The 24,252-nt window shown below is 41.0% G+C and overlaps 1 protein-coding gene across 1 annotated transcript in view; it reads right to left on the bottom strand.

Moving 5' to 3' along the window:
• Window positions 1-24,252, bottom strand: part of FBN2 (fibrillin 2) — a 266,701-nt gene that overhangs the window by 69,339 nt on the left and 173,110 nt on the right. The window contains exons 21-31 of the mRNA XM_004696589.2: window positions 16,765-16,902; window positions 16,156-16,206; window positions 14,736-14,861; window positions 10,415-10,642; window positions 9,791-9,916; window positions 5,837-5,965; window positions 4,724-4,849; window positions 2,343-2,468; window positions 1,311-1,433; window positions 1,026-1,151; window positions 588-713 (exon numbers count right to left, since the gene is read on the bottom strand). Coding sequence (XP_004696646.1) covers window positions 588-713; window positions 1,026-1,151; window positions 1,311-1,433; window positions 2,343-2,468; window positions 4,724-4,849; window positions 5,837-5,965; window positions 9,791-9,916; window positions 10,415-10,642; window positions 14,736-14,861; window positions 16,156-16,206; window positions 16,765-16,902 — 1,425 coding nt within the window. The remainder of the gene's footprint in view (window positions 1-587; window positions 714-1,025; window positions 1,152-1,310; window positions 1,434-2,342; window positions 2,469-4,723; window positions 4,850-5,836; window positions 5,966-9,790; window positions 9,917-10,414; window positions 10,643-14,735; window positions 14,862-16,155; window positions 16,207-16,764; window positions 16,903-24,252) is intronic.

Below are 24,252 nucleotides of genomic sequence, written 5' to 3'. Positions count from 1 at the left end.
ATCTATCTATCTATCTTCCTTGAACAAAATGCCATACTTGGGCTATAAACTCAGCAAAGAGGAACACCTGGTCCCAAATCTTGAACTTGGCATCTCTTACCCCACAAGTAGGCGAAAGGCTCAAACCATCCAATGAAGAGAAGGAACACAAGACACAACGAATGGGATCAACCAGGAAGGAACTTAGAGAAAAGAGAGAAGCACCTGGGGCAGGAAGAGGGCAAAGGAAGCTGGAGAGGCGCAGGGAAGTGAAAAGGAGAAGAGAAACACCGAGGGAAGGAGGAAAAGTACATACACAGAACCACAGGCTAACTTTCATTCCCTTTGAAGAAACAAAAATGTATGGTCCCTCTGGCTCTCGGATGACTCCTCCTTCATGTGTGTCTCTTATTTGGGCAACAACCGTCCTTAAAAAGTGAGCGCTGCTGAAAGGGGCGATCAGAAGGACAATGGGGGCAGACTTCACGCCCCTGCTCACTCACTCTGCCACTCACTCGCTTGCAGCTGGCATCCCACAGTGTGCTCAGCGGTGGGGATGGCAGAGAAAAGAGGCTACCACAGGGAAAAGCCAACTGCTTGAAACTCACCTGTACATCCCGTGGTCCCCTTCTTCACAGAATAGCCCAATTGACAATGGCAGATGAAGGACCCCTTGGTGTTCTCACATTCTCCAAACATACAGATGTTTGAATTTAAGTCACACTCATTCACATCTGGAAAATGAATTTTTCAGTTTCTCGGTTAGCTGGTAATTTAGATGCTGTCTTTTAAACGGAATAGCATGATACATTTACAGATGAAACTATTAAACTATATTAATTTGGCTAGCCCTAATAGTACAGATAGTGCACTACCCATCTTTCAGAAAATTTTCCCCCAAGTAGTCCATCCTTCTCAGCTTTTATGGCATCAAATACGCTATCTTTATAATCAACCACCACAAAAGCCTGACTCATGTTCATCTACACATTGTGCATGCACGCATGTGTTTGTGTAGGTACTTATCTTCTTCTTATGATACACACCAATGCATGTCTTCATGTCCATAGAAGCCATGAAACCATCATAACAGAGACAGCGATACTCTCCCGGGATGTTGGTACACTGGCCCCCATCGCAGATGTCAGGGTTGTTTTCACACTCATCAATATCTGGTGATACAAAATTCACGTCAAAGGAAAACAATGACGTTTGTCAACATCAAATATGTTTTCCTGTCCAGTTCCACCCGCCAGTGTCTGCAGATAGATGTGGAACATGAAAATAAATTCAATGTACAAAGCACATAGTTATAGTTCTTCACTCGGTACCTGCACACGATCTCCCATCTGGCATCAGCGCGTAGCCATCACTGCAGCTACATTCGTAGCTTCCTTCGGAATTTGTGCACTGCGTGTCACAGCCCCCGTTCATGATCAGACATTCGTCGATATCTGTGAAAAGAACATGCCAGCCACTGGAGTGCCTCATCGCGTTCGAAGGGTTGATTCCTCAGACAAAAAAGCACTAAGGAATTACTGTCAAATTTCTCCTGCTTTCCCCTTAGTTTTAAACAGAAAGCTTAAATAGATGCAAATTGCTCTTCATTATTTGTGTGGATTTGCCACTACACCAGTTGTCAGTTTTAGTTCTTTCTACTTCCAATTAGACAGAATTCCATTGAACATCTAATTCTAAAATGAACAAATGAAAAACAAAGCGCTGCCATTGTATCTGGTTCTGATTCACAGAGACCCCACAGGACAAAGTGGAACTGCCCCAAGGGCTTCCGAGGCTGTAAATCCGTAAGGGGGGAGCATGCTGGCGGGTTCTAAATGCTGACGCTCTGGTTAGTAGCATAGCCTGTGATACCACTAGGGATTCTCAAAATCGAATTCTCCCAAACTCAAGTTCACTGCCCTCAAGTTCATACCGACTAATAATGTCCTTATAGAGAGGACATGATAGAAGTGCCCCGTTGGGTTTCTAAGGCTGTAAATCTTTATGGGAAGAGAAAGCCTCATCTTGCCCCGAGGAGGAGCTGGTGAGTTTGAACCGCTGAACCTGTGGTTAGCAATCCTGAGTGCAACCCATTGTGCCACCAGGGATCCCAACATCACATTTTAGCACTTTAGAACTGAAGGAAGTCATAAATGTGAAAACCATGGATTTGAGGAATTTTTAAAATCTTAAGACCAGTGGCTCTACACAAAACCACCAGCTATGGTATCTTAGAGCTCTGCCTCCATTTTTAGATTCAGTTTTAGGGCAAAGGCGTCTTGGAACAACTTTATTACACATTTAGGGCCAATAGTTTTCCCAAGCTGCTTGGAGACATACACATCCTAAATCTCCCTGCTTACCTGTACAACCCTGGCGGTCAGGTGTGGCCTGGTATCCAGGGTTACAAGAGCACTGATAGGTCCCAATCATGTTCACGCATTTTCCATTTCTACAGAGATTGTCACTTAGGGAGCATTCGTTAATATCTACAAAAGGTACACAGAATTAACAATTTAGGACACAAGATTTAGGACACAACCTATCACTTCAACATTCGGAGCTGTGGTCTCCAGTGTGCACTTTGGGGAGGAGTTTCTGGGAAGCAGAAACAAGATACTGGAATGTGTGTTGCTGTTCTTATTTATAGCTCTCTAGCATGATGCGGCCCAGAAGACACTGCTACAACAATCTCACCATCATATAACTGCTGTCCAGTATGTAGTCACGTGTACTAAACACTTCAAAATGTGGTTGGTAAAACTCGGAAAACGAATTTTTAATTGCATTTCACTTTAACTGAATTTAAGTCAAATAGCCGTATGTGGCTAATGACTCCTGTATTAGATAACGCAGGCACAGAGCATGTCAGAAATGAAGCTTACTAAGGCTCAACTTATGTGTGGACACCGACATGTTCACCTAGTCTTCATTCCATGATACAGTGTTATTTAAAAACCCAAACCCAACCCACCACCATTGAGTCCATGCTGACTTGCAGTGACCCTATGGGACAGGGTAGAATTGCCCCTGTGAGTTTCTGAGGCTGGATTTCTTTACGGGAGTAGAAAGCCCCATCTTTCCCCAACGGAGCAGCTGGTGGTTTCAAACTGTTGACTTTGTGCAGCCCAACGACATAACCACTATGTGACCAGAGCTTCTAAGTGTGACTTCTGCAAAACCAAATTTAGTACCATCGAGTCAATGATGACTCATAGTGATCCCCCTGTGGGTTGCTGAGACTATAAGTCTTTATGGGAGTAAAAAGCCACATCTTTCTCCAGAAGGCTGGCTGGTGGTTTTGAACTGCTGACCATGCAGATCACAGCCCAATGTGCAATGACTATACCACAGGAAGATTGCTGGTTTCCCGAAACTGAAAGGGTTAATAGAAATGCACAGCCCACCTGTATAAACAAATCTCCAGATTATCTTGCCTATTTTAAAATACCCTCAAAAAGTGGGCATTCAAACCCACTATAAAGAAGTGTGAAATAAAAACCAATATTTGTAATGTACGTCCAAGAGAAGAGCTAAGAAAGGATAAAGTACTGTTTTCCCTTGTTCAAACTACTCGTCAAGATGCGAACAAGGTAAACATCAATCTAATCAGATAGAACACAAAAGATGTTCAAGTTTCAAAGTTACGAAGAAAAGTGAAATATAAGTTTGTGCACATGATCTTACTTTATGCTGTCCATAAGTGTATTTTATAGTCTTGTGCTTTTGAAAAGTGCCTTTTTCAAAAAACAACACTCATGAAAGTAACAATATAAACTGAAATTAGATGCAGAAGTTAGACGCCTGAATCACTGTACTACAGTACACTGAACCATGAAGACATAGTTTGCAATGATTAATGGAAGTTTTCTCTACCACTATCAGAATGAAATCTCTAATGCATTTTGCGCTTTTTAAAGCTCCTGTTTTGTTCATGCCTTAGAGTCACCTTGGATATTTGCATAGCAATATGTATTTATACGGGATATACAACAACAATATAAATATATATGGTGAGGAGGTATGCTCAATTAAAAAAAATCATTTTAATGAGTTGTTTTATATGCTTACTCTTTTACCAATCATTTCCTGTGAAGAAATTGGTTTTAGATGAAATCAAAATTCTAAAGCCATTGTACCACAACACACAGGTTTTCATATGTTTACAAAAGCAACAGGACAGATTGCTCAGGTACAGGCCATTAGTGTTTTCTTATCTCCCTCTGCCACCCCTAAGAGTTCAGGACAGTGGGGAGACCACAGGGCTCCCAAGAAATGGGGAGGAAGGGGACTTCCACAGATGTCCCGGGAAATCCTGCACCACGTGCGTGCTCACACCAGGCAAGCAGGGTCTCCTACAACAGACACAGGTGCAGAGCAGATGCAACCCGAGGGCATGGGTAGGGGATCCAGTTTGCAGCCTTCTCAACGGAGCAGCTGTCTCATTCCTCCCTGCCTGGAGGATGCGGAGCAGCATGCAACCACCCAGGCCCTTCCTACAGGCGGCACTGGAGTGTGCTTGAAGTAAAACGCCAGTCCCCAATCCCAGCTCCTTCTCTCCTGTCACTGAGTGTGTCCCTCACTGAAGAGACAGCCCGAGTCTGTGCCCACATGCAGCAAACCTAAAGCCCTAACTTTTAAGGAGCCAGATTTCCTGCATCAAAAGAGGCACGAGGTGTAAAAGCCACGTCCAATCTTTCCCTCTGGTGCTTGGTGGGCTGATACGCTGAGGAGACCGACTCACCCACACAGTCCTCACGTGATGGTGAGAGCTCATGTCCCAGGGGACAGTCGCATTGAAAGCTGCCCTCAGTATTCACACAGGTGCCACCCCTACAAAGGAGAGGGTTACGTTCACATTCGTCAATGTCTGAAAGGTAAAAACGTGAGATCCATTAAAGACCTCTCAGGGGGAAAGGTCACGCATACAGCACTGGACAATGTCATCTGAGGCGTGTGTCTACCAGACGACCTGAAGCTCTCCTCACATTTCCCCACAACACACACCAGTAGAGCCACGGCAACGGTCCCACGCTTACAGATAGTGTAAGGTGACCAGACGTTCGCTTTTGGAGGGACAGTCCTAATTTTTAACAATTTTTCTCGCGTCCTGCGGCATTTAAAAAAGTCCCAATTTTTGGAAAGAATGCACGACAAGCTAGGGTATATGGTTTTCGGCTGCCATGTGGCTATTTTGCCAGGAGTTTTATCAATGGTGTCCTGCTTTTGTCCCGCTTTACCAATGTTAAAATCTGGTCACCTTCAGATAGTACGTTATCAAAAACTTTACTTGGAAGAAGGAGCAGGCTCAGCTGAAGTAGAGGAGAAACACTCTTTGCTTTATATAATCCTACAAGCAAGCCACCGTGTGCTGCTGCCAATTATTAGCTAGCGCTCTATTCAAAGAGTGTGCTGAGTACAACAGCTTGTCAAATCCTTTGAGGCGAGCCCTTTATTTCACTGAAAATGACATAATGGGCCATAAAAGGCAAAGGGTTTGTGATACTACACAAATAAAGGAAATGCCCTGGGATTCGTATGACTGAACACACACACGTGTGGGGTCACCACATTTTAACGGAAGGCCTCCCGAGTAATGACGTCTGTGTTTTCCTTTTAGATTCCACCAAGAATGGAATCTAGTCTCGAGCCCTCACTGCCGTGAAGGCGCCTAGGGGCTGGGGCTCCCCAGGAGTTATCCAGGAGAGTTCCTGTCTGACACGTTAATGGACTCTCTCGTTCATCACAGCTCCTTGCCAAGCTAGTTGTGAGCAGCTCTGGAGACAAGCAAGGGCAGAGCTACCGCACCTGTGCTCCTCTCGTTTCAGGCGGGAGAGCACGAGGCTGGCCCACTTACCCATGCAGTTCTTCATCATCATGAAACCGCTCTCGTAGCCCTCGAAGCACTCACACTCAAAGCTGCCTGCGGTGTTGACGCAGATTCCACGTCCACAGAGGTCCGGGGAGATCCTGCACTCATCGATGTCTAAGTCACGCAATTTGAAAACAAAGACGAAACCCAGACTGAGTTGGAGAAGGCAGGTACAGGCCAAGAGGAGGGATTTTGCCCTCAAGTGAACGTATCACTCATTTGAAAGGAGACGTCCCAGGCTAACAGAATGAAGGTGTTTTCAGTGGAGAAGACTGAAAGGGACAGGGCTTGAGGTGCGTTCCTCCCTCCAACTGCCAAAACTGTCACAGCCAACGGGCAGGGAGGGGTAGCTTTTAGCCCTGAAGAGTTCTGGAACGGTGGCTTTCTCTTTGTGGTTTAGAAATAGTAACAGAAGGATGAACCAGAGGTGGACAGCAAATGAGGAAGCAGGGATCACACAGAATGAAGTCCTAGGTGGGGCAAGGAGGTCACGTGGCTTCTGCTACCCTAGCACACAGCCTGCTGTAGTGTGAACACAGGAAGATAGCGGAACACCTGTAGCAGGCAAGGCTTGCCTTCCTCAGACAGGCAGACTCAGAGGCAGGTGCAGCCAACACAGAAAGAGCACACATGGGTCAGGTCATGGAGTATACCCCAGTCTTTCTGAGTCACACTCAAGATATGAAGAACCTCTTGCTCCCATAAAAAAAATCATAAAGGAAAATGATGTTATGTGTGTGCATTTTTTAGACACTGAGTGAATAAAAATTCTCAATAGTAGGATTTATATTTTCAAAAACAAGATTCTCAGAAATCTTGCAGTCCTATAACCCAGATCTTCTGAGATTCTTCCAGAGGGAAGTCTGGTTTACAAAAGGTGATTTGGGATAAAAAAAACACAGCCCATATTAAAAAAAAAAAAAGTCTTTGCCCCAGCAGGAAACAACAATGTTTCTGGCTGTCTCTATTCTTTAGTTTGATGAATTTCAATTTTGAAATTTCGAAATCACAGGATTTAATCAGAGGAGAAGTTGGACATATTCCCTTGGGGTCTCACTCCCAGTTTTCTCCTAGCCTTTGGGTTTTTCTGTTTATTTCCTCAATGATAAGGGATCCTGAAAGAAAAAAAAATGCCTACAATTTCTCATGTTTTAAAAGTCATTGAATTAAAAAAAAAAGGTGATTCAGTTAGCTTAGTAATTGATGCGCATTTTAATTCAATTAGGGTTCAGTTAGGATTAAAAATGCAAAGGTCAAAAAAATTGGAGCAATGAGTGATAAAATATTAATTTAAAATGCTGCTAGGAAGAGGAACTGATTAATATCCTTATTAATTCTTATCCTTTTTGCCCATCAGTGCCAAGAAGTAGAAAGTAGGTAGGCACCCTAGGAAGAACATCGAATGAATCCCATGGCGAAGCAGGGACACATTTCTATTGACATAACGGGAAGCTGTGAGTATAGAAGTGTAAGGACTCTGGAAGTTGTGGACTAGATGTGTGTGGACTCTAGAAGCAGATGGAATATATTTTAAAATCCAGTTCTTCAGAACTTTAAGCAAATCATCTAACTTCTCTGACTGTTTACTTCTATGTACAATAGGGATTATAGGAGAACCCACTTCATGGGATTAAAAGGATTAGTATTTGTGAAGAGCTTGTTTCTAAGAAAGTGTTAAACATAAAAGCTACTCTGTGACAAGAATTTGGAAAGAAGTGAATTGTGCCACACAGAGGGAGTAGGAGATTGGGCTTAAATGCTCAAGGAGAACACGGACAACCATTTTCTGTTGTGCTTTTGAATTATGACAAAGGCATGGCGGTTATTATCAGCAACTACCTTTCTTATTCAGTTATAGAAGGGGAGTATCAGTGGGTTTATAGAACGTGACTAATTTCATATCCTACATAAGAGGTGGAACCAGACTGGAAAAAGCCAGAATTTCCTTACCCGGGTCCAGGATTGTTGGACCTTAAAATATGATACAGAGTCAATGGAAGTTGTTTCCGTGTAAGATTATACGGTCTAACACCTGACTTTAGGATGACGACTGGGAAATTCACAGCTTGGGAGAACTCCGAGGTGTTTTCAATGCAGTAGATACTGTCATATCTACTACAGAGTGGCACCATCTAGCTCATGCTGGCCAGATTTGCCTTCAAAACCAAAAAAGCACTCACCCGTTGTTGGGAGTGTTACTGGTAGATAGCTCTGGGATGCACACCTACCTTCAGGGATTGGCTCAGCTGAAGAAGGTGGCTTCTTCATCGGCTCACCTCTTCCCTGGAGAGCCAGCTCCAAAGACTGACCATGTGAGCTTATGAAGCACTGCTGCCTTGTCTCAACTCGGGACAACGCGGAAGGCTTGCCGCCGATCTAGCACTCCATACAGACTTGATGGACAGTTTTGTTGGGACTTCATCACAGCTCAATTTCTCCCTCTTTTTGTTCCTTTCCAGTTCCCTCCCCAGTTATTGATCCTAAGGTCATACTCTAAGAACTTCCTGCATGCTCCTCTTTCCTAAAGAGCCCCACTTCTGCCAGCAACAATCTTGGGGGGAAAAGCATTCTAAAACCCTTGAGATAACCCTTTCAGTAGAAGAATTTACATTAGTTTTTTCCACTTGTCCACCAAGCGGGGGTGCCAAAATTAAATGTGAGGCTTCCATCCTGAGAGAAACTATACAGCTAATCCCATACAGGATGCTTTCGCGGGGAGAACACAAGGGTGGGTGGGACGAAAGGAGATGAAAGAGAAACAGTCCAGATGGAAGTTAGAAATGTGGGAGGGAAACTCAGGCCGGGGAGTTAGCGATAGTATCTGGGAGTGGGTCAGGAGACCATCCCTGGAGCCATGAGATGAGGCAAAAATCTGAGGGGCCTGTTGAGGGAGCAGATAACTTTGGCAAATAACCAAGAAACAGAAAAGGCAAGAAGGATTTGTAACCGAGAAGAAAGAAACATCACAGGCCTGAAAAGTTCATTGAGACAGGGGAGGGAGTGCCAGGGGAACAAAGAGCAGGGAATTTCAGGGTGAAGTTGGCAGCAAAGAATCAAAAAGAATTCGTATGTAGTAAAAGATTTTGATTTTAAGAGAGGGAGGAGAAAGATAAAAACATGAAAGCAAACTGGCAGCTTAAGGGAAAAGAAGTTCGAGAAAACACTTTTAACATTGAGAAGGAGCCGGTGAAGACACAGAAATGCTACTGAAAGAGGCTTTAGCCCTGCTGAGAAAGAGGGAGGAAGAGGGGTTCAAAGGAGCTTAAAAAGCAGAGGAACTAACTGTAAAATAAAGGCCACACGTCACCTCTCGTTCTCTGGAACTGGAGAAGAAATGAGAGTATGTGAGGAAAAGAAAATTCTATCACCAGGAGGGTGTGCAAGAGGGGCAGGGACAACCACACTGCCGAGCTTTGGTCTCAAAAAGGAGGAAGAAAGGACAGGAGCGTGTGTCGGTTGGGAGAGGGGCTGTGGAGCAGTGCTGAGAGGAACACACAGAGTTGTGGAAAGGAGGTGAATACGAGTGTGGTAAAGCAGCAGGAAGGGGTAGATGAAGCGGAATGCAGAAATCTAGTTAGCTCCTTGGCCTGTTTCTCAGTAACCCAAAAGTGGCAAAAGCAATGAGGAGTGAATTTAGCGGCACGGCATGTTAAAAGTTTTAATGGTATTTTATATAAGCTTATATAATCAATGAGTCGTTTACTGTGTCTTTTAGTACTTAGTTATTTTGAAAATCATATGATGAGGGTCCTCTATATAAATCATAGCACCTCAATTTTTTTCAGATTTCTCTTCTGAAAAGTTGATTTGGAGTTAAGTATCAGAAAGAAAACTAATGTACACAATCTTAGTGACCATCCATGGGCTTTTTCTGGCAATACTTTCTGAGTAAAAGAAAGAGGGCTCAGGTCTCCCAATGAAACAAGAGAGCCAACTTACCCGTGCAATTCCTTTCCTCCATGTCAAGAGCAAAGCCACTGTTGCAGCGACACTTAAAACTTCCGATTGTGTTCCTGCACTTTCCGTAGGTACACATCCCAGGGAATGCCTTGCATTCATTGATATCTAAAGGTGAGTAAAAGTCGTCTGTAGAATGGGCTGATACAAAAAGTAGGGCCAGCACTTTACATTAAAAGATGTACGGAAGTACACGTGGGAGGGTTATCACATTTTTCACTAATCACCAGGAAGCTTTCACTTGTGATGGATTCTATATTCTAATGAAGAGTCCAGATTCTTTTACTTCTGATGAGTATTCTGTGAAGCTTATTGGGGTTGGAGGACTCCACACTAAAGGGCCACATCTGGTCCAGTTGTAAGGGAAGCAGAAGTAGAGTAGAACGATGTAAGAGAAGCTAGTATAGAATCATGGTTTGTCCTAGGAACGTTACATGGATTCCATCTTAGGTAGCTCACTGTACCCTTGGGCAATGGAGTTTAGAAACAAATCAGGTTTATTGAAGAAAATACAGTTGCAGATTACAAAGAAAACCAGTTCTCAGAGTGTATGGAAGGAAGGAGACTTGCATAGTGCCAAGGGAATGAACGCCTGCTGTCTGTTACCTTTGTAGAATGGCCGTCCAGTAAGAACATCTCCTCTGTTGGCAAAGCCAGGACCACGAGGGCACAGGGTCTCATACTCCTTGGTGCCAGGCCTGGGGCATTCCTCACACTCAGTGCCCCAAGCTGCCCCAACTGCACAGCAGCAAGCATCCATGCGGAACTTTCCTGCCACTGGCTGGACACATTCATCTTCATCCCACCTCAGGTAACATTGCTCCGTGCGGATATCTGCACAAACGCGAAATCAGAATTGGACATTCAATGAACCCTACATTCAGCAGAGATCTATGAAGTACCTGCTCCATACACACTTACGCCTTCAGTATGGATGACACCTCAACATAAAGGAACTAACATTCTCACAAGTGGACCAATGAGCAACATCGTGATAATAGAAAAAGACTGCATTTGATTAGGATTTCATTGTAGTGGGATCATAGTCAACACCCATGAAAGCAGAAGTCTAGGAATCAATTGACTTACTGCATTTGGCAAACCTGCTGCAAAAGATCACTTTAAAGGGCTAAAAGGCAAGGATGTCAAATCAACAACTAAGGTGCATTGGGCCTGTATCATAAGCTTGTGAAAACTAGACAATGAATAAGACAGGCAGAAGAAGAGTTGATGTGTTTTTGAGCTATGATGTTGGTACAGAATATTGGCTACACCACGGGCTGGCAGGAGAGTAAACACATCTGTCTTGGAATAAGTAGAGCCAGAATACTGAAAAGCAAGGATGGCCAGACTTAAGTCTCGTGTACTTTGGATATTTTATCAGGAGGGTTAGAAAAAAAAGAGGAATAACCTTAACAAGCTGGATTAAAACAGTGGCTGAAATAGTGGACCGAGGATGGTACAAGTGCAGGCAGCGTGTCATTCTGTGGTGCGTAGGTCTGCATCAGGACCGACTCAATGGCACTTGACAACAAGTGACAGCACTCAGTGCCAGGCAGAATGCCAGAGGCAGCAGATGCACTGGTGGGTCAGAAATGTAGTACTTGACCCCGTGGAATAACTCGACTTTGATACTCATCTCAGGACAGCTGGGGTAAAATGCCCTTCAGTGTCTTCTAAAAAAAAATCACCGTATTTTCAGGTAAAACTTTGCACAACAAATTAGTTTCCTATTAAACCTTTTTTATACAAAGTGTTGTGACATTGATCACAATTTTGACAAGGAATTCCTATTCTCATTATTTCTGTTCTGATGGTTCTGTTTCTACTTACCTAGCTTCCTGTCCCTTTCTTGCCATCTCATCTTTGCTTTTGTGTAAATGGTGAACACTTGGTCTCAAATAGGGGATAGTTTAAGGGAGCACATTACTACTGAGAGATATTACTTATTTTATAAGACAACGCATTATCTGGTTGGTACCTCCAGCAGCGGCTTCGGTCTCTAATTCATAGATTATCTTAGAGCAATAATATCAGAGGTTCCTCAAGTCTATCAATACAGTAAGTCTGGATTTTTTCTTTCTTTTTTAACAAATTTGAATTTTGTTCTGCAGTTTCTCCTACTTTACCCAGTTGTTTTAATGTGTTCCCTTTTAGAGCAGTTAGCATTGGTGGCTGGTCACTGCCTCTACTCATCAAACTAGGATGTAGAACATTATCTTTCTGAAGGATGTTGTGCCAATTGATTGAGTTGTCCTATGAGGATGGGCCTAAGTCTTTTAACCCAGTAAGCCAATTCAACGAAGTGCGCATGTCTAAGAAGGCTCCGTAACGGGTCTCCTATGTGCTTTATTATCTATGCAAAACATGTACAGCACACCCAAACATGCATATCCGTATGCCCATAGACACACCTATGCACACACACTTACTTATATATGGCTTCCTATACTTATGCATGCAAACTTATTTGCCAGTGTAGCCACATATGTATTTTTTGGTTGGTATTACAATTGTTGCAAAATTGAGTAAGTTATAACATTGATTAAAACTGTCCCTTATCCTTCTAAGTGTCTCATTTACCTTGGTCAAGTGTCCCCTTCAGTATTACTCAATTCTCACAAGAAACATGCATGAAGAAAAGCTTCACATATGACCAGTTAATGGAATGGGGGTCCCAGGATTAAAAAACTAATTTTAGGGAGGTTTGGTTCTCAGAAGGCTTTCAGTGTTCACATGCCAGTATCTTCTTCAAGCTTGCTCGCATCTCAGAATGAATGAATGTAGCATAATTCAAGTAACGCCCCAAACGCTCACCCAGAAACTTAACAAAGATGAAGGAGTCAATATATCCTTCTTGAACAAAGGGTGTGATTTTGAGTGATGTTCTGGAAAATTTATATTACTGAGTGATAATTTATGGTTAATTACACAACTTCATTTGTAATATCCTTTAGTTTTTTAAGGAAATTTGATGTCATTAGTTAGCTGACTACACTGATGCTATCTGGTCTTCTTCAAAAGATATACTATTCATTTTCCTGAAATTCTGTGATTTAAGATAATTTTTTAAATGTTTAAAATCTGAAAATATTTTTTTCTGTATTATTGGATATGAAGTATAAAATTTCTAAAAATTCCATGTGGTTATAAATTCATTAGATAGAGGTTCTATACAAATCTAAATATGCTGTCAAAAATTCAACTTATCGAAATTTTTGTTAATGATAACTAAGTTGTATGCTATAACAGTTTTCCTTCTTATTCCAAATTTAAAAAATCATTTAGAAACCATTAAATACTTAAGAAATATATTTAAATACTTAAATGACCTTTGTTTTAAAGAATTTTTTGACATAATTCACATACCATTCAATTTGATCATTTAAATATATTAAAGAATTGTACAATCACCAACATTGATTTTAGAACAGTTTTTCATTTTTGTCATTATTAGCTCCACATTCCCCCCCAACCTCCTTTGCCATAACCCTAAGAAATTATTATTCCAGCTACTTTTTCTATAGATTTACCTATCCTAGTTTTCATATAAAGAAAATCATACAAAAAACAAAAAAACTCCCAACAATAAGAAAACCTCAATCCGAAAGAAAGCAGAAAATAATGAAAACAAATTTATAATAAGTCAACAGGATAAACAAATTATAAGATATTACAACTTAATTATATCTGCACTAATTTACTTTCTGATGGGCTGCGTCTAAGGGTAAGGATATTCACATCCCTAGTTAATGGTTGGAGGAAACTCTATGGAGGTTTAATCCCCATGGGGACTCTGCAAATGGATTTTAGGCTTTTATTGTCCTCCATAGCCTTCTGAAAATAAGGTATTAAGAATTTAAGCTCTAATACAATGTTCTTCCTCTGATCCTGGAATTTATTATTTACCATCCTTAGATCATACAGGCAAGTGTTCTGTTTCCATGTGGGCATGCTCAAAGGATCTCTAAGTATAAAAGTGTTGTCTTGCTTTGTCTATATGTATACATTTAAAATATAAGCCTATGCATAGTTATTTTACAAACTACACAGTTACTCTTAAATAGCATTTGGAAAAGAAATAGTAAATGAAAAAACATTTTTTTGAGGAGTACAATATGAAATTAACACGTATCTGTTGCAATCATGTATCTCATCCACACACTGCCACTGAGTCTATTTCAACTATAATGACACTACAGAACCGAGTAGAACTGTTCTTTAGCATTTCTGAAGCTGTATATCTTTAATCTTTATAAGAGGAGCCAGCTTCGTTCGTCATTCTCCTGCATAGCACATGGTAAATTTGAACTGCTGACCTTGAAGTTAGCAGCTCAACACATAACCCAGAGCACCATTCAAGTTCAAATAGGACACAGATCAAGATCAAAGCTAACTTGCCATTTATATAATGTTGAAATAAAGAGTTTACTCACTTCACATCTTTAAAAATTAAAGCAAGAGGAAAATCACACGTTGATGGAGGTGGAAGACCAGGATGTGTTTGCCTTTCACTTTCCTCGCTGTCTTATCTCAGAGCGCAACTGCAACAGGCTACTCAATGTCGACTTGTAAAATACCAGCCCTAGATTTTCTTCTATCGTCAAAATATTTGTGCAGTTCTCTTATTCCCTGACCCAAGGCAAAAGATTATGTTTGCCTAAAATATCCAATTATGGAAAATTTACATTCAAACAAAACTCCTTGGAAGTACCAATATTCTGTACCAAACACAAGTTACTTTAAAAAATACATTATTTTTTTTAAAACATCCTCTAGTGCTTCCCACAAAATAGCTCACGTAACGCAGTGTTTCCACCCAGAGAGACAATGGTTTTAGAATGGACATTGTCAACGACCCAAACAAACAAAAGATGACTAGTTTTATGCACACAATACATAAAGTACATGGAGGCATTGATCTTACCCAAACACACTCGACCAGTTCCATCCAATGTCAGTCCTTCAGGACATTCACAGTGAAAAGATCCTTTGCTATTGACACAGCGTCCATTTGGACAAACGCCAGGAAATACCTCACACTCATTCACATCTGCAAGGAAAAGGAGTAATCAGAGGGATAAAGGGATTACAAACAGAAAAACCAGGTGTAATCCTACTTCCTTTGTAACATATTCAATCAGCGGTATGATGTGGATTATTACTCGAGTTAAGTAGAAATACTGCACAAATCAAGGAGCCCCGATGGTGTGGTAGTTTAAGTGTTGGGCTGCTATGTAAGGCTGGTGGTTCAAAGCCACCAACGGTTCTTTAGGAGAACGAGGACGCCATCTGATCCTGAAAGCCTCAGCCTCAGAAACCCTATGGAGCAGTTCTACTCTGACCCATAGGGTTGCTTGGCATCAGGATAGACTTGATGGCAGTAAGTATTATACAACCCAGGCACCACGTTTCCTAGAGACAGCTGTGAAAACCAATCACAGCACTGTAAACCAAATTAAACTCAACCCACTGCTGGGGAGTCAATTTCAATACACAGCAACCCTATAGGATAGAACAGGATTGCCACATAGGGTTTCCAAAGCTGGGACTCTTTGTGGAAGCAAGTTGCCCTGCACAGAAGCTGGTGGGTTTGAACCTCTGACCTTTCAGTTAGCAGGAAATTGCTTTAACCACTGAACCACTATCACCCATCCACATGAAACACTTCTCAGACTTGGTCCCTTGCCAGCTGTTCCAAGTCTGAAGAGCTGGTGAATTTAATACATTTACTTTTCAAATAGTCTCTAGTGTAGCAGTTCTTAACCTGTGGGTCATGACCCCTTGGGGGGGGTGTCGAACGCCCCTTTCACAGGGGCCACCTAAGACCATGGGAAGACACATCAATGTTTCACAATTATATATAATTACACATTGTTTTGTGACTAATCACCATGCTATCATTATGGTTAATTTGTAACATGAAAATACATCCTGTGTATCAGATATTTGGATTACGATTCATAACAGTAGCAAAGTTTCAGTTATGAAGTAGCAATGAAAATAATGTTATGGTTGGGGGTCACCTCAGATGAGAAACTGTATTAAAAGGTCACGGCATTCAGAAGGTTGAGAACCACTGCTCCAGTGATTCCCCCAAAACATCCCACTTGAGCAAATTTTCTTTAAGCATCCAAATGTATAAGAGGAGAAATGGAACAATCACAGTTCTTTGCTAATACTATTCTAATGCATTTGCTGACTTCATTTAAGTATTTCTATTGAATTTTCAAGGTTTTGTTTTTTTAAATGATAAGCATCTCTAGGGTTTGAACATGAAGTGAATGTGAATGTTCCATACTATTCCACAAATTTACAATATGAGTATCATCCAAGAACATGCTCACCTTCACAACTAACACCTTTAACTCTGGCAAACCCTCGTGGACAAGCTGTATCTGTAAGAACACAAAGACAGATGTTTATTTCATTATGTAAGACAGTAACACTTGTTTTAAATGAGCTTGGGGTACATGATAATGGAACCTCAACACTAGGGAGCTTCGAAGTTGGTGGAAAAATGGAACTGAAAGACATCAGAAAATTCCCACAACTTTTTGCAGCTCTCTCATATAATCGAACAAAAATCAAAAGCTGAGAGTTTGGAAGTCAAGCTCCTTATTTCCAGCCGAACACAGGACAGACACCCTGCAGTAACTATGCCATGTTGACCCACGTTGCGATTTTCTTTTTTTCCTTCTTCTAAAATTCCTCTTTTTGCTCTTGAATTAACTGAATTAGAGCAGGAGATTTAAAGGCATAGGCGGTGCAACATTATGTCCTGCTGGAGCACACTGTTACAAGGAGGCTGGAGGATACTAAGTCACCTGGCAGTTAGATGCTAGCAGATTCCCTTGTCAAAAGTACCGAGCTCAGAACCATGACGGAAGTATGTGAACAAAATTACTGAGTTGAAGGAGCAGCTTTCCGAAGCAGAAGCACAGCAGCCCTCCTACCTAGCTCGCACCGCTCACAGGGACTCCCCCAGGCAGCTCCCAGGGTAGCGCAGCACTCGGACTTCAGCGTGGCTCCATTGATGTTCACTTCACAGCGGTTGTCCTGGATGTTGAGCCAACAGGTCCCTTTCAGGCTGTCTGAAAGGGAATAGGAAGGTTGGAAGCTCTTACTTGCGTTTTTATTTAAAGTATTATTGGCATAAAACTCGTGTCATGTAATTTAATAGTTCAATCATTTCAGCAGAGTTGTGCACTCCTCACCACAATTAATTTCAGAACATTTTCTTCTTTTCTCATACTCATTTCTACCCGATCTCTCTTTCTTGCCCCCTCTTATAAACTAGTTACTATACATATTTATCTATTCTAGATTTCATATACATTACATCATACAAAGCAATATCAATAAACAAACAAAAACAACGATAAAACAAAAGAGGAAAAGAAAGCAGAAAATATAAAAAACAAACGACTTTAAAGTGAGTTAAAAGGGAAATCAAGTAAGGCATTGCATTTAAATTTAACTACATCTGTCATAATCAACTTTATATCCCTTGACTATGGTCAGAATAGATTTACTGGAGACTTAATCTGCCCGCAAATGGATTTGGGGTTTCCACTGTCATCTATAGCCTTAGGCCAACAGTGTGCTCAGAATTTAAGCTCGGATACTATTTCCTCTTCTCGGTTTTGATTTTTTTGTTTACAATTCTTGGATCACACAGGCTGGTGTCTAACTGAAGATGGCCACATGTTTGAAGACAAGCCTTTAAGACCCCAGACACTAATTTTTCTAAGAGGTAGGCACCACCTGGTTTCTTCAGCACACTTTGCTTTAGCATCCACAGCTTCAGTGATCGCTTCATGGGAAGCTCTGACTTCTGGGGAAAATGTATTTTACCTATGTGCATCAAAGATATTTATTGATATTAAAATTATCTTTATAGCTTTTAATCAGACATGAATGCATTTAAATATCATAATCTAAATTAAATTTTTTAACAGATCCATCTAACATGATGTGACAATAACATTATGTCCAATAGCTTGCTAGAATGCTCTCTGTTGACTGTCTGCTGACCAAAAATTTCTGCCGGTACTCAGAAATTTGTGATATCATAGTGTTTGTAATACAACTATAATAGCATAATGGAGAGGGTACACCTGGACAACAGCAAAGTAAAAATAGATTCCTAGGGTGCTTAATTTAAACTCATTTAGTAGTACATGCTGATGAAGTGTTGATGAGAAATTCAGAGGGAGGAGACAAAGACAAGGGCACTGAAAGGAAACGAGTTGTGGTGCAATGACAAGCCCTATAATGGGAGAGAGTCATTTCTGCTGCCCTCGTGGCACCGTCAGATAAGCGCTGGGACTGTAAGCACAGGCTTTGGGGTTCAAACCCACTAGCCGTTCCATGGGGGAAACCTGGGGTGTCTGCTGCTGGGAAGACTCTGAGCCTCAAACACCCTCCATGGGGGTTGCAGTGAGTTGGAATTGACTGGATGGCAGTGGGATACTTTGGTTTGGGGAACAATGCAGCATGCAAAAGGAAGTTAATTACAGTTAACAGACAAACATAAAACAATGCTGTTCTAGACTCTAAAAATTGTGACAGGGCCGGTGAATGGAGAAGTACTGGACGGTCACTACATTTTAAGGAGCTCTGGTGGCATCGCGGTTACAAGTTGGGCCGCGACAGGAAAGGCCAGGAGTTGGAAACCCCTCTCCGCGCCGTGGGAGAAAGACGGGCTTTCTGCTCCCACGAACAGTTACAGTCTTGGAAACTCACAGTGCAGCTCTACCCGGTCCGACGGGGTTGCTATGAGTGGGACTCAGTTTGATGTAGTGAGTTTGTGGTTTTGGTTTTACTTTTTAAGGAGCCCTGGTTGCGTGGTGGTTTTGAGTTACAGACTGTTGACCACAAGGTCAGTTGTTCGGAACCAGCTGCTGTACAAAAGAGATGAGACTTTCTCTTAAAAAGTCACAGTTTCAAAAAGGCACAGAAACAGTTCTACCCTCTACCTGCACAGGGCTGCTCTGAGCGGCACCTGACTTGACAACAGTAAGCTTTGTTTTAAGCCTAGAGATTCCGTTTGAGTAAAAATTATATGCATATATGAAATGTTTTCTCATCAGCATTTTTATCAGTTCTCAATTACAGCAGTTTTGTACAGTGGTTTTCAAAATTCCATGGCATAAACAAACAGAGTGCTTTCACAAGCTTCTATACATCTAAATGACCTTTAAATGCTCTAATTAATGCTGTGTTGCGTTGGCTGTAGTCATTTTGAGTAAGATAAATTCTAACAGTAATTGCTAACCGGCACAATTCTAAAAGCTTTCTAGGCATTAATTAAATGTACCCCTCATATCAAGTCTATGCAGGGTGCACAATTTTCAGATGGGAAATCTGAGGCACACAGAGGTCAACTAACCTATCCAGTCACTCAGGGGGGTCACGTCAGAATCAAGATTCAAAGCTACAGTCTGACTCCACAGTTCTCATTCTTCTAGCTAGTTCTTGTCTGAGGCTAGGGAAGAAGTTGAGGATGGAGAGGCAAACTGGAGAGTCAATGAGGAGACCACCTAAGTGAATGTAGACAGAAAGGAGAGGGCCCAACTACTGGGTCTTGGTACTCTGTGAGTTGGAGGCATAAGGAAAATCAAACAAAGGAAACAAAAGGAACATGAAATAGTAGAATATGGAGAAAGCTATGCCTTGGAGGCCAAAAAATAAATTTCCTTTAAATGAGGAGAGTGATGGGCATGCCCCAACATGAGTGGTTTTCTGTGAGGGATAAGAATAGACTCTTTTCTGTGAGGGAAAAAATAGACCCTTGGATCTGGCATCAATGGTGGGGACTGGGCTGCAGGTGGTGTTACTGGTACTCTTGCTAGGTGCATGTGTCTAGAGTCAGTCAAAGATAAGGGGAATGGGCTAGAACCAAAAGATCAGAGCAGCAAAATTAATACAGGAAAGATAAATCAAAACCATTGGTCAACTATCTTCATAATTTTTTACTCAGCATATAAATCTCTTCAAGTAGTTTGACAAATGTGGTAGCTAGGTGCGGGCAAGTAGGTTCTGACTTATGTCAACCCTTGCATAGCGGGACTAAAATCAGCGCCATCCTCACAATTGCTATGTTTGAGACCATTGTTGCAGGCACTGTGTCAATCCCTCTCCTTGATGGTCTTCCTCTGTATCAATGACCTGCTAGTTTACTAAGCATTTATATCCCTTTCCAGGGACTCATCTTCTCTGATAACGTGTCCAAAGTGCTTGCGATGAAGTCTTGACACCCTCACTTCTAAGGGTCAGCCTGACTGTACCACTACGGCAGTTCATGGCGTCTTCAGTATTCTTCCCCAGAACCGTAATGCAAATGAGAACCGTAATGCAAATGAGAACCGTAATGCAAATGAGAACCGTAATGCAAATGAGAACCGTAATGCAAATGCATCGATTCTCGTACAGACTTCCTTATTCAGTAGTCAACTTTAAGATGCATATAAGGTGATTGAAAATGCCATGGCGTGGACCAAGTGTACCTTAGTCCTCAAAGGGATATCCTTGCTATTCAGTACTTTAAAGAGCTCTTGGGCAGCAGTTTTGCCCATTGCACTATGTCCTTTGATTTCCTGACTGCTGCTTCTATGAGAACTGAAGGTGGATCCAATCCAGATGAAATCTTTGACTTCAATAATATTCGTTCCTTACTATGCTGTTATCAGTCCAGTGAAGATTTTGGTTTTCTTTACACCGAATTGCAATCAATACTGAAAATCATAATCCTTGATGTTTATCAGCAGGTACTTCTAGTCGTCCTCCCTTACTGCAATTTGTTAACAAGCTTTCCTCCAGATGTAATGTCACATTCTACTTCACAGTGCTCAACTTCTCAGAGGATTTGCTCGGTAGACAGATTGAATGAACCTGGTGAAAGGATACAACCCTGAACCACACCTTTCCTGAATTTAAACTTTTTTTCCCTTTTATAAGACTGCCTCTTAGTTCATGTAAAGGTTCCACATGAGCATAATGAAGTGTGCTAGAATTCCCATTCTTCAACATTTTCCATAGTTTGTCATAATGCACAAATTAAAGGCCTTTGCAAAAGCAAAAAGCACAAATAAACGTATCTCTGGTTTTCTTTGCTTTCAGTCAAGATTCACCTAACATTAACAAAGCCATCTCTCATTCCATGTCCACTTCTGAATCTTGTTTGAATTTCTGACAGTTCCCCTGTCAGGGTCCTGGTGCAACCATTGAATCATCTTCAGCAAAATCTGACTTGAATGTGAAATTAATGACATTTTTGGATAATTTCTGCATCACGTGGGTCATTTTTCTGTGGAACGGGGTTGGGCAGGTAGCATTCTTCTAAATTCCTTGATATACACAAGTAATTGCTTTTAGTGCTTCATTAGCTTGTTGAAACATTCCAATTGATATTTCATCCATTCTTGGAGCTTTGCTCCTCACGAATGCCTACAGTGCATCTTGGACTTCTTCCATCAGTACCACTGTGTCTTGATTGTATGCTACCTCTTGATCTGGTTGACTGGAGGCCAGTTCTTTTTGGTACAGGGACTCTATGTATTCCTTCCATCTTCTTTTGATGCTTCCTTCATCGTTCAATATGTTGCCCATAGAATTTTTCAGTATTGTAACTTGAAACCCGAGTTTTTTCTTCAGTTCTTTTCATTTGGGCTATGCTGACCATGTTCTTCCTTGTTGGATTTCTAACTCCAGATCTTTGCACATTTCATTATAATACTTTATCTTTTCAAATTGTCATTTGAAAATTTCTGTTCATCCCTTTTCATCATTTCTTTCATTTGCTTTAGTTATTCTACAATCAAGAGCAAGTTTCAATAGTCTCCTTTGACACCCACTTTGATCATTTATTCTATTCTGTCCTTTTAATGACCTTTTGGTTTTCATGTCTGATGTTCTGGATGCCAGCCCTCAGCTCAGCAGGCCATCTTTCAATAATGGTCAGTATGTCAAATCTGTTCTTGAGATGTTTGTGAAATTCAAGTGGGACATACTTAAGGACATAGTTTGGCGCTCATGGACTTGTTTAAATTTTCTTCAACCTCAACCTTAACTTAGATATAAACACTTTATGGCCTTGGCCTTAATTCCACAGTCAGCCTATGGCCCTGTTTGGGCTGCTGATATTGAGCTTTTCCATCATCTCTTCCCAGCAAAGCAGTCAGCTGGAGTCCTGTGTATGCTATCTGGCAAAGTACACAAGTATGATCACCATTTATGCTGTTGGAAAAAGCTATTTCCAATAAATATCTCATTGGTTCTGCAAAATCCTAACACGTGATATCCAGCTTTGTTTCTATCAATTAGGCCATATTTTCCAACTACTGTTTTTTCCTCGGTGTTTCCAACTTTTACATGATAATTGCCAATAATTATCAATGCATCTTGATTACATTTTTGATCAATTTCAGACTGAATAAGTTGGTAGAATTAATCACTTGCTTTATGTCTGTAGTGTTGCTTTGTAAATTTGATTAATAATTGCATTGGTTATCTATCTGTGTAGGCGTATAGATATTATCCTATCACAGACAGCACTGTACTTCAAGATAGATCTTGAAATTCCCTTTTCGATGAAGAATACCATAAAATTCCTCTTGAATTGCCATTCCTGGTACAGAAAATCATATGACTGACTGACACAAAATGGCCAATTCTTTTAGCACACCAGTGCCTTGGATATTGATATTCATGAGGTCCATTTCAGTTTAGACAACTTCTAATTTTCCTAGATTGTAGATCCCAGGAATTAATGTGCATTAATGTACAATTAATGACATTCGGGTCATTAATGGATGTTTGCAGTTGTTTCTTTTCATTTCAAGTTGTGACCTCACAGATAGATGATGAAGGTCCTACCAGGTTTGCTCCACCAACATCATTCAGGTGAACGCTCCTCAGAGCAGGTAACACTTCCGGGTCATAGTTTCAGTGCCTCCCAACTTGAGGGGCTCATCTAGCACTCCAGCTGAAAATGCTTCCCTGTTTTCCCAACGTTTTCAATGGATAGTCCCTCAGAAGTGGACGGTTTCTTCCTTCTTTTTAATTTTGTTCTTCCTCTGGAAACTTTCTGAAACTTGTTCACCTTGCATGAAATACCATTGACATCACTGCTGGCATTACAGCAACAGGCAAGCCATTGCAGTATGACAAATTGACAAACAAATGGTGGCATTTGGAGAACAGTTTAAGATTAATTTGTTTTTAGGAGTTTTTCTGAATAGATTTTAAATTCCTGAACAGTCTTAGTTTTCCATGAATTTATACCTGATTTAACTCATTTAGTTTTAAATTTGTACTCAAATCAGGGATTTAAAAAATTTGACTCTACATCTAGTGACTGGCTAATCAGTGATTACAACGACTAACAATTTTAATTAATGAATGCATAGTTTTTCTCTGTATATGTATTATTATTTTCTTTTAAGACCTGTAATCCTATTTTTTCATGCCAATATGTAAATGTAAACGATGCCTGAAGTTTTTAAATACTAAGCATAGCTCTATCAGGACAGCCATAGGTGAGAATATCCAAATTTTATAACAACAAATGAAACACATAGCACATTAGGCCCCAATGACACATAGGTTGAAAAAATTATGAAGGTGTTTGTTTTTCTTACAGAATAGGTTAAGTAGTCAATGTTTCCACTCATTTTCGTCAAAGGTCCAAAAGTCACATTCATAAATAGCAGAAGTCTGTATGAGGAAGCATAGACTGAAGTAGCCTGCTTTCCAGGTGGCGCACACGCTCAGTGTTCTGAGAACGGACAGCAATGGAGTAATGCTGCACTCATTTCCTTTGCATAATAAACTGACTCCATCTCAAATGAGAAACTGTGGCTTAGCCAAAATATTTCTGCTCGACTCAACCAACTCCATCCCCATTCCCCACCTACCTATTCTCCCAGGATCCCATAAAAAAAGAAAGAAAAACGAGACCCTCAGACAGATGGCAATCTTTTCCTAATATGGAGACCTGCGCTGGCCTGAAATTCCCCCAGATTTAGAGCAGTGGGGGATGAAAAGGGAAGAAGATTTCTACAACTTGCAAACGACTGCCTTTGAATACATCTCAAAATACTCAGGGCCAGTTCTTGATAGAGACAGGAGAACATATATAACCAGAAAGTGTGCTCTTCATGGACTAAACCAGCATTCTGGCACGCAGCTGAATAAGATCAGGGACATAATACTGAAGCTACCATTGTCTCTGGAAATATTGAATTAAACATTCATTTCAGCTAGAAAATATAACTTATTGGTTGTTTTTATACCATTTAAAACTGAAATATGTTCATAACTATTTTGAAAATAAATTTAGCCCACTCCAAAGGCAGGTGTAACTAATGATATTAAGGTTCAGAGAATGTCTAGGTAACAGAACTACAGGCACACTAGACCCAGGAAAACAGCAACAACAA

This window comes from Echinops telfairi, unplaced genomic scaffold, assembly GCF_000313985.2.
Source record: "Echinops telfairi isolate 266 unplaced genomic scaffold, ASM31398v2 ScPeMD7_7469;HRSCAF=8507_1, whole genome shotgun sequence".
Taxonomy (NCBI): domain Eukaryota; kingdom Metazoa; phylum Chordata; class Mammalia; order Afrosoricida; family Tenrecidae; genus Echinops; species Echinops telfairi.
This window is presented reverse-complemented; position numbering and strand designations above follow the sequence as displayed.